The following is a 15075-nucleotide window of genomic DNA, read 5'->3' as shown; positions in this document are numbered from 1 at the left end:
CTTCCCCTTGCTGCAGTGGGTCTTCACCAGTGCTTCAGATGTGACAGGATTTGCCATATTTCCCTGAATCTTAAGTCTTTTGTCTTTTAGGAGAAATAGGAGAAAAAAGATCTGAACAAGATTTTGTGCGTTTTCCTCATTAACAGTAATGCCTCTTTCTTAGGCCCATGCCTCTGTGTGGAAGTTTTCTACCATCTTCTGTCCTATCCCTAGTATTTCTTGTGACCGTCTAATAAGGTCCTTGGAAAAGAGTTTGCAAGTGGTTGCAAACTCCCTGAGCATCTATAGCTTCAGAGTTCTGTAGTCTCAGGCTGCTTCACATTTGCCATTTAGCTAAGCTATTTGTTTAAAAGTTTTTGTTCAGTGTTCCTACTGAATTCTGTGGTAGCCCTCTTTTTCTTCAGCGCTCTGCTCCAGATAAACCAGTGCTCATGACCCTTATCTCCTTGGGTATGCCCATTTTCCTTATATTTCAGACCAATTGATTTCCCTGCAACCTTACCTCTGATGCTGTTTTATTTTTTAAGTTGTGATTTTGGAGGGAGGCGGGAGGGGGGATTGGGAAGGGGAACACATGTAAATCCATGGCTGATTCATGTCAATGTATGGCAAAAACCACTACAATATTGTAAAGTAATTAGCCTCCAACTAATAAAAATAAATGGGAAAAAAATAAAATTTAAATTAGTTAAATTATGTAAAAAAAAATAAGTTGTGATTTTGTATTTGGGTTTTTCTTACAGTTAGAGTAAAAACCACATGCCTTCTCAGTTAAGAAACATTTGTTGAATGAATAAATAAACTGAAAAAGAAGTTATTCACTATAATCATAGAAGCTAGTAATAGAATTACAATTCTGTATAACATGACAAATACTTGTCACTGGCCTAAGTGGGAATTATTGTGTAACGTTAACGACTGAATCCCACAGCCTGTTTGGAAGATTAAGCTGGGAGAAAGGGAGAACCAAAGTTAGAGAGTCTTTGGAGACGAACTTGTACTTCTTCATGCAGAGCTCTAGGATATGATTGCAGTGTGTCCATGGAATATAGATACACGTCTGAAGGAAAAATTGTTGTTGGATTGTCAGTTTACCATTAAAAATAATTGTTTACTCCTTGGCTTAGAATGAAAGGAAAAAATTATATTGAGGCCTCAGTTATCAATGTGATTTTTATGAGGTCATTGAAAATTGCACTAGAGATGTGGAAAGGATGGTATAAATAGATGCTTTCAGTTCACTTCAGTCGCTCAATCATGTCCGACTCTTTGCAACACCATGGACTGCAGCATGCCAGGCCTCCCTGTCCATCACCAACTCCTGGAGTTTACTCAAACTCATGTCTATTGAGTCAGTGATGCCATCCAACCATCTCATCCTCTGTCATCCCCTTCTCCTCTTGCCTTCAATCTTTCCCAGCATCAGGGTCTTTTCAAGTGAGTCAGCTCTTCGCATCAGGTGGCCAAAGTATTGGAGCCTGGTGGGCTGCAGTCCATGGGGTCATAAAGAGTAGAAAACAACTCAGCACACAGATACACAGATTATCATTGTCTTTGTTATTGCTGTTTGCCGCTAAGTCCTGTCCAACTCTTTTGCGACCCCAGGGACTGTAACCCCACTAGGCTCCTCTGTCCATCAGATTTACCAGGCAAGAATATGGAGTGGGTTGCCGTTTCCTTCTCCAGGGGATCTCCCTGACCCAGGGATCAAACTCGCATCTCCTGCTTGGCAGTCAGGTTCTTTATCACAGAGCTACTGGGGAAACCCTATCAGTGTATTTACCAGAGAGCAAATTATTATACATTGTTTAAACCTTGTTTTCAAGTTTAGTCTTTTCTAGGTAGCTTGTAGTTCCTTCCACATTGTTTCTAGAGTACTTGGTGCATTCCACATTTATCACATTGCATTTTAATTATTTGTTTCATTTCTCTGCTCTGTTTTTAGACTGGAATCTTTAAAAGCCAAGACAGAATCTTGTTTAATCTAGGACAGGTTCTGGCACTTAATAGGTGGAGTTCATAATGTGCTTTCAAGAACCCAGAGTAATTTGTCTTCCAGTTGATGCTATGAAATAAGAGAAGGAAGGGATGAACTGGAAATATGTATTTTCTCCTCAAAAGTTTGGTTTCAGAGAAGTTTACAGATTAAAATGAGAGAAATAAACCCATATTACTTATACATATTCACAAGGGTGAAAACAATGAAGAGATAATTCTTTGTAATCTTTTTTGTCTTATTGTATAATAGAGACTGACTGCATTTGTATTATTATTTTCTATAGGTGGAAATGGATATTGTTGAAAAACTGGTAAAAATGATACCTTGTGAGCATGAAGATCTGCTAAATATCACCCTCCGACTTCTACTAAACCTGTCCTTTGACACAGGACTGAGGAATAAGATGGTACAAGTTGGACTGCTTCCCAAACTCACTGCGCTCTTAGGTATGCTTTTTATTTTATTTTATTTTATTTTTCTTTTCTTTTTTTTTTTTTTTAATTTTTTTATTAGTTGGAGGCTAATTACTTCACAACATTTCAGTGGGTTTTGTCATACATTGATATGAATCAGCCATAGATTTACACATATTCCCCATCCCGATCCCCCCTCCCACCTCCCTCTCCACCCAATCCCTCTGGGTCTTCCCAGTGCACCAGGCCTGAGCACTTGTCTCATGCATCCCACCTGGGCTGGTGATCTGTTTCACCATAGATAGTATACATGCTGTTCTTTTGAAACATCCCACCCTCACCTTCTCCCACAGAGTTCAAAAGTCTGTTTTGTATTTCTGTGTCTCTTTTTCTGTTTTGCATATAGGGTTATCGTTACCATCTTTCTAAATTCCATATATATGTGTTAGTATGCTGTAATGTTCTTTATCTTTCTGGCTTACTTCACTCTGTATAAGGGGCTCCAGTTTCATCCATCTCATTAGGACTGGTTCAAATGAATTCTTTTTAACGGCTGAGTAATATTCCATGGTGTATATGTACCACAGCTTCCTTATCCATTCATCTGCTGATGGGCATCTAGGTTGCTTCCATGTCCTGGCTATTATAAACAGTGCTTTTTAAAAATTGATAGTGCTGCTTGGAATTTCCAACATCACTGGAAAATTTAAGTCTGTCTTGAAAAATCTGCTGAGAAAATTGTTCTGTGTATGTTCCTTGATTAGGTACTTAATTATTAAGAATGAATGAAAAATGACCTGTGCTAGGATTTCCATGGTGGTATAGAATGAAATGAAATAGAAACTTTTAGCTGTTTGACTTCATTTACCCCTGTGAAAGTGGAGCCAAAGTGAAAATATACTACCATGGGAGCAAGAAGGAAAAATTACCCTCTCTTCAGCATTTTTTTTGAAGTAGATACTCTTTGAGTTCTTATATTTTGCCATACCTTTAAAATACTCATTACCAATACACAAGCCTTTATGGAGCCTTTTTGTCATTAAGTAGAAAAGATCATTTTTATATAGTGTTAGTTAGAAAATATTATATTAGAGGATTCCATTTATACATCATTTTCTTTTAGCTTTTAGCAAGATACCTGTATAGCAAAGGTGGATTCAAGAGTTAATGCTTTTGTGCTCAGCCATAATGCTTCTTATACATAATGCCTCTTAGTACATAATGCTTCTTAGCAGAGTATTTAAAAACCCTTTTTGGTCTATTAAGTGTCTGTCTTTATAGGCACCTGCTCCTCCCCAGCATATGCTTTATACCTTGTCCATACTGATCTCCTTACCATTCTCTCAAAAGTTCTCTTATGCCCAAGTGCCTGTCCACCTGCCTTTTTCCTCCACCTGGAATGCCACTGCCCTTCTTAACTAGAAAGCAAATTTTTCTCAGCTTTTATAACCGTTTCTTTGTTTAGCACTGCAGTTTCATTTGTAGCTTTCTCCATATATTCAAATATTTTAAAGTAGTGGAATAGATGGAATGATTTAAAATTAAGTTTATTCTTAGTTGTCTAAAATCTGTGAATCTACTTTCTCATTGGCTTCATCATTATTTTTTTACAACACTTGAAGTAAAATTTATTGAATGTGTATTTTGCCAGCTATTTTGCTTTGTGCTTTATACATTATCTTGTGGAACCCTCATCTGAGGATTTACATTTATATCCATTTATATACATTTATTTCCATTTACAGTGGATAAAAGACAAAGCCCAAATTCAAACTCAGGTATATCTGCTGCCAAAGTTGGATTTATTATCTACTATAATAAGCTACTGTGTATAATTATATTAAGTCGACTATGATTAAGTAGATAGGGAACTCTATAATTTAAAATCTCAGTTCTCCAAGTCCCTTTGAAAAAAAAGTTTTAAGGAAATTTATTTCTTACTTTCTTTTTCTCAGAAAAGGAAAACTTTTAGTCTGTTAGTCAAAGAACATTTATTTGATCCATTGGCCATTCCACAAATATTGCACAGAGCTTTGATTATGCATTTTAGAAGAAACTCTTATTGAAGAGCATTTTCAGAAACTGCTTATGGGGAACCAAAGCAATACTACTATTTAGTGAGGAAACAGCAAAACTTTTTTTTTTTTTTTTTTTTACAGCAAAACTTTAAAAGTAAAATGGGTGGGACTCAAATTTAATTTATATGATCCTTTTTTATCATAAATTCAGCAGAATTATGTATCAAATATCAGGTTAGATTCTTAATGTATGAAGATGAATAAATTACAGTCCTTGTCCTGAGATAATTCATTGTTTGGCTTGTTCAGTATCAAGTCAACTTACTTCTAGGAAAAAAATGATTTAAATGAGATTTTTGGGAAATTACTCATAGGATTCTCATTTCATATTTTATTCAGTTCAGTTCAGTTCAGTCACTCAGTCATGTCCGACTCTTTGTGACCCCATGAATCGCAGCACGCCAGGCCTCCCTGTCCATCACAAACTCCCGGAGTTCACTCAAACTCATGCCTATCGAGTCTGTGACACCATCCAGCCATCTCATCCTCTGTCGTCCCCTTCTCCTCCTGCATATTTTATTAACAAGTAGTAAATTTTGGCCTATATAAGATATTCAATACAAAAAATATTTCTTTAATCTCTCCTGGAGTTCATTTCTGGAGTCAGACTGTCTTATTAGAATTGTTACTTTTTTTTACTTTTTAAGAATATTACATTGGGCAGGTTACCCAAACTCTGATTTGGTTTCCTCATCTCTAAAATGAGGATAATAATTATAACCAATTTAAACTTATTTTGAAGATTAAATGAGCTATTGCATGCAAGGTGCTTAGAATGGTACCTGACACATAATATTTTCTTAATAAATATTAGCTATAATCATTTTATTACCAACATCATCATTGTTATCATTTAATATAAAGTGGACATTCTGTAAGTGTTGCTGACTTACCTTTCTGTAAGCACAAGTTTCCTTCTTACAGATATTAAATCATTGTTAACAAACAGGGTAGATTATTTTTACTTCCCTGTGATATGCATGTTTATTCAGTTTAAGTCATTAAAATGTTGCTAATCTACTAGGGCACAGCATAATGCTAAACACTGTAGAAAATATTTTTCAATTTATAGACATTTTGAAATTTAAAAGAAAGAATGCGTCCATATTGTTACTTCATTACAAAGTGCCATTTGAGACAGATATTGATAGACTTATCTCTTTAACAAGATGATATTTACAAAGGAAGGAAGAATGGAGGCTGTAGAAAGAATTTCAGATAAAGTGGTCAGTATTACCTAAGGCATAGATGGTGCCAGATAAATATGAGAAACAATAACTCAGTATATAGTGGGAGATAAGTTTGAAAACATGGGTTCATATACATTTATGTGGTGGTATGAAGCTTAAGGCTGTGCTAAGAGTTATACTTAATATAGTTGATGATAGTAATAATTACAGGATTTTGAGCTAGTTGGGTCATAATCAGAGTATTGCTCTAGGGAAAATAATCTGGCATCATTCTATTAGATACACAAAAACTAGAGTCTAAAGATGAGAACAATAGCCTGTTGTGGTAGCAGGACAAGTGAGGAAAGCCTCAATTAGGGAAGAGGTGATATGTCAGGTATGAGGCAAAAGGAAAAGGTAAAGAGACATAGCGTCATTGTTTATCATTCAATCACTCAGTCACGTCCTACTCTTTGCAACCCCCCTGGACTGCAGCACACCAGGCTTCCCTATCCTTCACCATCTCCTGGAGCTTGCTCACTCATGTCCACTGAGTCAGTGACGCCATCCAATTATCTCCTCCTCTGTCGTCCCCTTCTCCTCCTGCCTTCAATCTTTCCCAGCATCAGGGTCTTTTCTAATGAATTGGCTCTTCACAACAGGTGGCCAAAATATTGGAACTTCAGCATCAGTCCTTCCAATGAATATTCAGGGTTGACTTCCTTTAGGATTGACTGGTTTGATTTCCTTGCAGTCCAAGGGATTCTCAGGAGTCTTCTTCAAAAGCATCAGTTCTTTGGCGCTTAACCTTCTTTATGGTTCGACTATCACATCCACACATGACTATTGGAAAAACCATAGCTTTGACTATAAAGATCTTTGTTAGCAAAGTAATATCTCTGTTTCTTAATATGCTGTCAAGGTTTGTCATACTTTTTCTTCCAAGGAGTAAGCATCTTATAATTTCATGGCTGCAGTCACCATCTGCAGTGATTTTGGAGCCCGAGAAAAACTCTGTCACTGTTTCCATTGTTTCCCCATCTATTTGCCATGAGGTGTTGGGACTTGATGCCGAGATCTTAGTTTTTTTGAATGTTGAGCTTTAAACCAGCTTTTTCAATATGTAGAGTACATGTTACAAAATGCCAGGCTGGATGAAGCACAAGCTGGAATCAAGACAATTGAGAAGTATCAACAACCTCAGATGTGCAGATGACACCACCCTTAAGGCAGAAAATGAAGGTGATGAGGTGAAAGAGGAGAATGGAAAAGGTACCTTAAAACTCATCATTCAAAAAACAAAGATCTTGGCATCCATTTCCGTCACTTCATGGCAAATAAATGGGGAAACAGTGATAGACTATTTTCTTTAGCTCTAGAATCACAGCAGATGGTGACTGCAGCCACGAAATTAAAAGACACTTGTTTCTTGGAAGAAAAGCTATGACAAGTCTAGACAGCGGATTGAAAAACAGAGACATTACTTTGCCATCAAAGGTCCATATAGTCAAAGCTATGGTTTTCCCAGTAGTCATGTATGGATGGGAGAGTTGGACCATAAAAAAAAGCCTGAATGCTGAAGAATTGATGCTTTTGATCTGTGGTGTTGGAGAAGACTCTTGAGAGTCCCTTGGACTGCAAGGAGATCAAACCAGTCAATCCTGAAGGAAGTCAACCCTGAATATTCATTAGAAGGACTGATGCTGAAGCTGAAGTTCCAGTACTTTGGCCACCTGATGCAAAGAGCCGACTCATTAGAAAAGACCCTGATGCTAGGAAAGATTGAAGGCAGGAGGAGAAGGGGACGACAGAGGACGAGATAATTGGATGGCATCACTGACTCAATTGACATGAGTTTGAGCAAGCTCCAGGAGATGGTGAAGGATAGGGAAGCCTGGTATGAGGCAGTCCATGGGCTCTCAGAGTCAGACATGACTGAGCCGCTGAACAGAAGTTAATAGAACTCTGCATAGAAGTTAAATAAGCAGGGTGACACTATACAGTCTTGACTTACTCCGTTCCCCGTTTTGAACCTGTTCGTTGTTCCATGTCCACTTCTGACTGATATTCTTGACCTGCATGTAGGTTTCTCAGGAGGCAGGTAAGGTGGTCTGGTACTCCTATCTCTTGAAGAATTTTCCACAGTTTGTTGTGATCCACACAGTTGAAGGCATTAGTGTAGTCAATGAAACAGAAGTAGATATTTTTCTGTAATTCTCTTGCTTTTTCTATGATCCAGCAGGTATTGGCAATTTGATCTGTGCTTCCTGTGCCTTTTCTAAATCCAACTTGTACATCTGGAAGTCCTTTGTTCACATACTGTTGAGCCTGGCTTGAAGGAATTTGAGCTTTGCCTTGCTAATATGTGAAATAAGTGCAGTTGTGTGGTAGTTAGAACATGCTTTGGCATTACCCTTCTTTGGGATTGAATGAAAGCTGACCTTTTCCAGTCCTGTGTCCACTGCTGGGTTTTCCAAATCTGCTGGCATATTGAATATAGCATTTAAACAGCATCAGATTTTAGGATTTGAAATAACTCAAACATATCATAGGTAAACTTAATGTGACATGGCTGCTGTTTGGATATGGATAATGATTAACTATTCATAAACACTCAATGACTGTTAGAATGTTACTGCTAGGAACAGAAATAGAGAAGTATAAAAGAAGTAATTTGAGGGCATCAGTGATAGATTTAATTTCAGACATGTTAAAGATATCTTTGACAAAGATGTTTGATGAGCAGATAGAAAAAGGTCTAGCGTTCAGGAGAGGTACAAGATTAAAAAAGGAAAACTTGTCCATTAGATGAATAAAACTGGACAAAGGACACCACCAAATGAGATATAACAGTCAGAGAAATATGATTCAACAAATACATAAAAAACATGTAGTTTAGACTGTTACTGAGAAGCAGTGAAGTTCTTGGAATCGTCATGAAGTAGAGAAATGAAGAAAATGAAAAGGAAGAGCAACTGAAAACTTACTTCCTTTCACTCATTCTTTCAAAGTGTTGCTTCATTATTTTCTTTGAAATATTATTAATTCCTAGGGCATCGGATTTTGCTATGCTAGGAAAAGTGAAGAGCTAGTATTATTCTAACCTTACATTACATAGCTAGAAATTGATGATCTTAAAAGCTTCCCCCTCTGTTTTTGGCTAAGCTGTAAAAACTGATTGAAAGCAAAATAATTCTGTTGAGATGTTTACAGTTACCTTGCCTTAGTAACTTCTTGGCTTATCTTTCTGGGTAAGTAGAAGAATATGGCTAAAAAACATTCCTCATAAAAATATACACAAAATTTTCCTTGTAGAATAAGTTGAAAAATAATATGAAAAGATATTTTGATTTGAATAGTTATTAAAAGCAAAGAGGAAGTTGGTTACAGCTTGGCTCTTTTGCCATGTGAAGAAACAATATTTATTTATAAACTCAATGAAAACTTTTCATTTATCTGAGAACTACTAAATAGGCTCTAAAATCATTCCTATTTAGTCATACTCTTTTTTTCCGCTTTTTTTCTCTTTCATTATTCACAAGTCATTAAATTTGAGTAGAAGCAATTTCTTTTCTTTTTCTCAAATGTTCATGTTTTTTGCTTGTTAACTTTCTTTAGTTCCTCCTTTACATTCCACTAACAAGCCATAGAAGCAATGGCAATCATGTGTAGTAAAGAAAGAGAATATCTTCTGATGTTCCAGGATCAAGGAAAGGGAGAAAATGTACATATTAAAGAGAAATTAAAATATACTAGATAACAGTGCCTTCCAACTTATAGTCTATAAAATGCTTTAAAATAACTACAGGTGTTCGGAATACCCAACAACTGTTGCACATGCTTTTTATTTAATTATTTAATGACACTGTTATTTTCAGTTCTTTTTCATTTAAATTGTAGGCTAAATAAGCTTATATAGTTGAGCCTATGGGGAAAAAAATGTTCCAAATTCCAAGTAACTGATTCAATATGAATTTTTTTAATAGAATGCTTTTGTAAATTTTAGAATTGTTTCTATTTTATTAAGTCCCCAAAACAGCCCTTTTATCCATCACTTCCCAGAAAAACAACCCATTTATTAAATGTATTAGTTAGGAGGACAAGACTATGATTATTAATAAACTCTAAGCTCTCAGTAACTTGAAATAGAAAAAAGTTTTATTTTTTGCTCATGTTTAATATCCACTATAAGGAAGTTGAAAGTGGTGGTCCATGTTAGTTAGCATCAGTCAAGGACCCAAATTGACAGAGCCTCCAGGTCACCATGGCACCAGGGAAGGGAGAACAGAGAAAATGGAAAATTGCAAACTTAAAAGCTTCCATTTTGAGGTGAAATGTCATTTTTGTTCACATTTCCATTGATAAAGCAAATCACATAGCCATATAGAACTTTAAGGGGGTGGGCAAATGCTTGAAAGGATTAGAACTGGAACGCTGGTGAGCAAGTAGCCTAATGATCCTGAAAGACACTTTTAAACTTTCCTGAATTTGAGCTGGGTTTCCAGGATTGCCAGAATCTCTTGAAAGTACATCCGGTGACATTATTGCAGATATTACCATGTATAGCGTACCTAGCAACTACAGTAGCACGGAGCACGTGGAGTAAAAGCCAGAATTCTGGAGCCAGACTACATGGCTTTGAGTGTTAGTTTCATCAGTTACTAGCTATGTGATATTGTACAAATCACTTAACCCATATGTCAGTTTTCTCATCTCCAGTTTGTAGAGAATAATGGTATATAATAGGGAAGGTTAAATGATATAGTACAGTAAATATTAGTGAATATTAGCAATATTATATGTGAAATTACTGTAAAAGTACATAGAACACAAATAATTGATATCCTGAAATGGGTCTTTATTGATGTTTGTTTTTCAGGCTTATACCATCAAGAGTATGTAATCCTTTTGTATTGAAAATTTGATTACATCATTCTTTTCTTAAATATTTCCTTAAATTTACTTTAATACATAAATGTAATTTAAACTTTTATTGAGAAGCAGTATAATGTAGTGGTTAAAACCATGGGCTTTGGAGCCAGAGTGCCTGGGCTTAAGTGCTGTATAAAAGTATTCCCTACTGTTTTTGTTATCATTGACTAAAATTTGTAATTCTGAAGATAATTTATTACACAGGGCTATAAATATTAACAGCTCAAGTATTCCCCCTTGCTAAATGACCCCAGAATGCCATGTATTTTTAAATTTTATATACAGTTTTTCTGTTTTCCTCTCTTGTCCTTGGCTGTCAGTTCTCATTTCTTCTGTACCAACAGCAGTTCCATGGCAGCAATTTTCCTTTCCTCTAATGATATATTTCTAATCTCCTTTCGTCTTGGAAACCAACAACTAAACTTACTTGAAATTTATATTTTGTTAAAACTGAATTCCAAATGAGTGCCCAAATGGTTCTCTTCCTAGTAACATTTATTGCATGGACTTTGTAAAATTTCTTTTAACTGTAAAAAAACCCATTTTGTTTGATCGTGCTCTTTGCTGTGTTCAAAGAAATTATATGTAGTGTAGACAAAATGATTTCCTGATAAGTGATTAATAGAATGGTAATTTTTACGCTTGTTAATGTATATGTTATATGTGTGAAAAATTAAATCATTAACTCCTAATACAATAAAATAAACTTCTCAATTGAGTTTTCAAGATTTTTGGCCACTACTACTATGTATAAATAGAAGTTGGCATTACAGAGAGCACAGATTTTAAAGACATAAGAAATAATTCATCTAGAGCAGTGCCTTTCAAATATCTTTTATCCCAGACTATAGTATCATACTTTACATTGCAACCCAGTACTCACATGTGCATGTATGTATATGTTTGTATGTATATATGTGTGTATATTAATATACATTGTTTTGCAATAAATATTACACATTTTGTTTAATATGTAATTTGTAAATATTCATGAAGCAGTATTTATCATTTCTATGTGCAGTGTGGTATATTTTCTATTTTTTATTCTTTTTAAATTCTACTTATGACTTAATCATTGATTTTATGTCCTCTGATTCGATGTTCAGTTAGACAGCTGAACTAGGGAAAGTGATTATACTTCTTTCCCTTCAAATCTTCAGAAATATCAATCTTTTGGATTTTTAATGTGTTAATTAAAAGTTAACACATTAGTAGATAATCTACATTATTCTAGGTTACTCTTGGCTGGCACTTGGAATGATTCCATGGAACTGAAATTTTTTTGGAAAGAGGAAAAAACTTGCTGTAAATCAAGTATTTGAAGAACTTGAGTTACATTTTCTTCACTGTAGTTATCAAGAAAGAAAGAGCATTTAGTATATAATATAATATGACTGGTCAGTTTGCTTTCTTCATTAGAAATAAATTCTTTATTCAGTATATGTTCAAGTTGACAAATGACTCAATTTAACATTATATATAGAAATTACTTAATTTTTTAAGGAGTGCAAAAGCACTTTTGTAAAGTTGTACATCTGGTAGAACTTTTCAGAAGTGATTTTTAAAGGATGCTGTTTCAACTGAAAATGCTATGATTTTAAGTAGATTTATTTATTATTATTTGGGGACCCCATAACCGAAAAATGTTCGTATGATTAATAATAGATTATTTTAACTAGAGAATAATGAATCATTAATCTTTCAGGCTCTAATAACGCCGCACTATATGAACATTTAATCCCTTTCCTTTGGATCCTGAAACATTTAACTAGTACATTGCGACCCCTGCTGTTGTGAGAATTGCTGAATAACTGGAAAAAAATATCTACTTGTGGAAGGTTTTGTGATTTGAATAACTATTAAAGGTTAAGGAGAAATTGTGCTATAGGTCAGCTCTTTTGACATGTGAGGCTCTTAATAAAACCAAAAATTTTATTAGTACTGATTTATCACATGAGTATTTTTTTTTTAGAAATTTTGAATTTAGCTTTTTCCTTTGACATCAGGGACATATAAAGGGGTTGATAAGGAATTTTAGAAATTATCATTTAAATTGTTGTTTGTTGATTTATCCTGAAATCAATTTTCTTGAATAGTTTTGATCTTTTCCTAGGCATAGAGAAAGAAGGCATTATCTCGCAAAATATTTCAAAACTTTTATTTGGGTCCTTGGAAAACCTAGTATCCAAAGATTGTAAAAATTTATATCTAAGTTCCTTTGTTTTATTTGCCTAAATACCACCAAAATTATTCACTTATTTGACTTTTTGATATCTTAATATTTCATAAGGATCTTAAATTTATCTCTATTTAGTTCAGTATCAATTTATAATCTTTTCAGCTCTATTAATCCCTGTACTTGACATAGTTTCTTATGCTTAGTAACTACATTACCATCTGGGAGACCTATCATAGCCGATGGTTTCATCAATTGTAATTATATGCAAACTGAATTAGACCTACAAAGTTTAGCTTTATTTATATAATTGTTAGACAGTTTGTTCGAGTTTCCTATGATATTGAGTTAAGTTTTATAAAGTGTTTAAAGATTTTTGTCTCATCTAGGAATCATATCATTAAAAGAAAAATTCCCTTGTCATAAGTCCTTAAACCATTTGACATTGATATGTCTCAAGAGTGCTTCCTTATGTCATAATATCCTGGGTTGGGAAATGGCAAGGAAATTCCTTGTCATAGTGTATTCTTCAGTTCCCTAGAGAATGCACTGATAGTGTTTCAAAAGTAACTTGAAAAGCTAAATTTTAATAGCTTTTTGTCAGATGCACCAGGCAAATAATGTTTTTGTACCTCCTGAGAGGTATCATAGTTTTGCTGCTTCATACACTGAGTATTGTTTAATGTGCTTGGGGATGGTGTTAGCATAGAAGCAAGCATAAAAATACAACTGAAATGTATTCTTTAGAAGAGCCTAGTTCATCGTGACATTGCTTCATGCATAAAGCTTAAATATCACAGAAGCAGTGTATTACAGAGTGCATGCTTAATGATTTCATTAAGAAACTGCCACAGTTCACTGATGAACTCTTTGGGACAGTTTTAAGTTTATTTACACTGTTTTTCGCCTTTTGTGAATGACATTGATGTGTATTTTAAATTGAGTAGTGTTCTGCATTTTCATGTCAGTCTTTCAGTTTTAACTTGATTTTCAAAGGCATTTTAACTCAATGGAATAAACTTTACAAAATATACAAGTCTTATGTTATAAACATGAATTTTTGCATGTGTTAAAATAAAAATAGAATAAGCACAACCAACCTAATGATTAGGCAGATTACGTGGCTACCTTTAAATTACAGGCAGTCACCACTTTCCACACTTTCTCTGCTATTTTGTAAGTTCCTTATTATTAGGAGATTGCTGGAATTCAATGGTTAGAGCATCAAATTTCAAACTTTTGGTCTCAGGACATTTTTATACTCTTAAAAATAATTAAGGACCCCCACTATTTTTGGTTTATGTGGAGTTATGTTTATGGATATTTATTATATTCAAAAATAAAACAAAATGTTACATATTTATTTTAAAATAACCTGCTATATGTTAACATAAGTATTTTTATGAAAAAGAACCCTTTTCCAGAAATTTCTGAGAGGAGGGACATAGTTTTACTTTTGCAAATCTCTTTACAGTCAGACAGCATCTGGCTCTCGTATCTCCCTCAACAATATATTGTGAAATCATGTCATATATGTCATATATATTATGTCATGTAGCCTTATGAAATAATGAGAGTAAAAAGATGAAAATAATGTATTAGTAGTATTATAAAATGGTGTGACATTGTGGATCCCCTTTGGGGATCCTCAAAACATAGTTTGAAAACCAGTGAATTAGAGCATTCTTTTAAAGCTTTTAATTCATATTAAATGCAAGTACTCCTCATAGTGACAGTATGTCAGGAGTCTCAAATTAGCAGGTTAAATCTAGCTGGAAGACATGTTTGGTTTTGCCAAAATACGTTTTCTTAATCTTATATTTGGATTTCTAGGCAAGACCCAAGCACTCCTATTCCCATAGGATACTCCTGCTTTTCTCTTAAATTTAGACATTTACTTATTTCTTGCCTTGCCCTTTGAATATCTAAGTGTTCATCCACTCACATCTTAGTAAGAATTGTTTTTACCAGTTTCTTTGGTGCTTCATGAAGGTTTGGAGATACATGGCACAGTCTAGGAAGATGAGAACAGAAGACCCTGAGCTCAGAGGGACAGCCGCATAAAGATAATCTAGGTGTGATCTAGCATCTGGGTAATCAGTACTAGGCCTTCAATGCTGCCCAGCAGTTATCCTGTTTCCTTTGTCTAATCATTCTCCCCTTCTTTTAGGTGAGAATTTGATTCCTCCACCTTCTTCTAAATCCAGCGCCTTATCCTCATCTCATTACATTCTTTTGCTTCCTATTTCACTGAGAAAGTAGAAGCGGTAGAAGAGAATTTCCATGAGTTTCTGTTGCCACACTTAAC

At 34.7% G+C, this 15075-nt stretch overlaps 1 protein-coding gene across 3 annotated transcripts in view; it reads left to right on the top strand.

Moving 5' to 3' along the window:
* The window catches only part of KIFAP3 (kinesin associated protein 3), a 143216-nt gene that overhangs the window by 50696 nt on the left and 77445 nt on the right, over window positions 1-15075 (top strand). For all 3 annotated transcript variants that reach the window (XM_043923230.1, XM_043923231.1, XM_043923232.1), the window contains one exon: window positions 2283-2445. In XM_043923230.1, the coding sequence (XP_043779165.1) occupies window positions 2283-2445 (163 nt within the window). The remainder of the gene's footprint in view (window positions 1-2282; window positions 2446-15075) is intronic.

The sequence above is a fragment of the Cervus elaphus genome, chromosome 14 (genome assembly GCF_910594005.1).
Source record: "Cervus elaphus chromosome 14, mCerEla1.1, whole genome shotgun sequence".
Lineage (NCBI taxonomy): Eukaryota > Metazoa > Chordata > Mammalia > Artiodactyla > Cervidae > Cervus > Cervus elaphus.
This window is presented reverse-complemented; position numbering and strand designations above follow the sequence as displayed.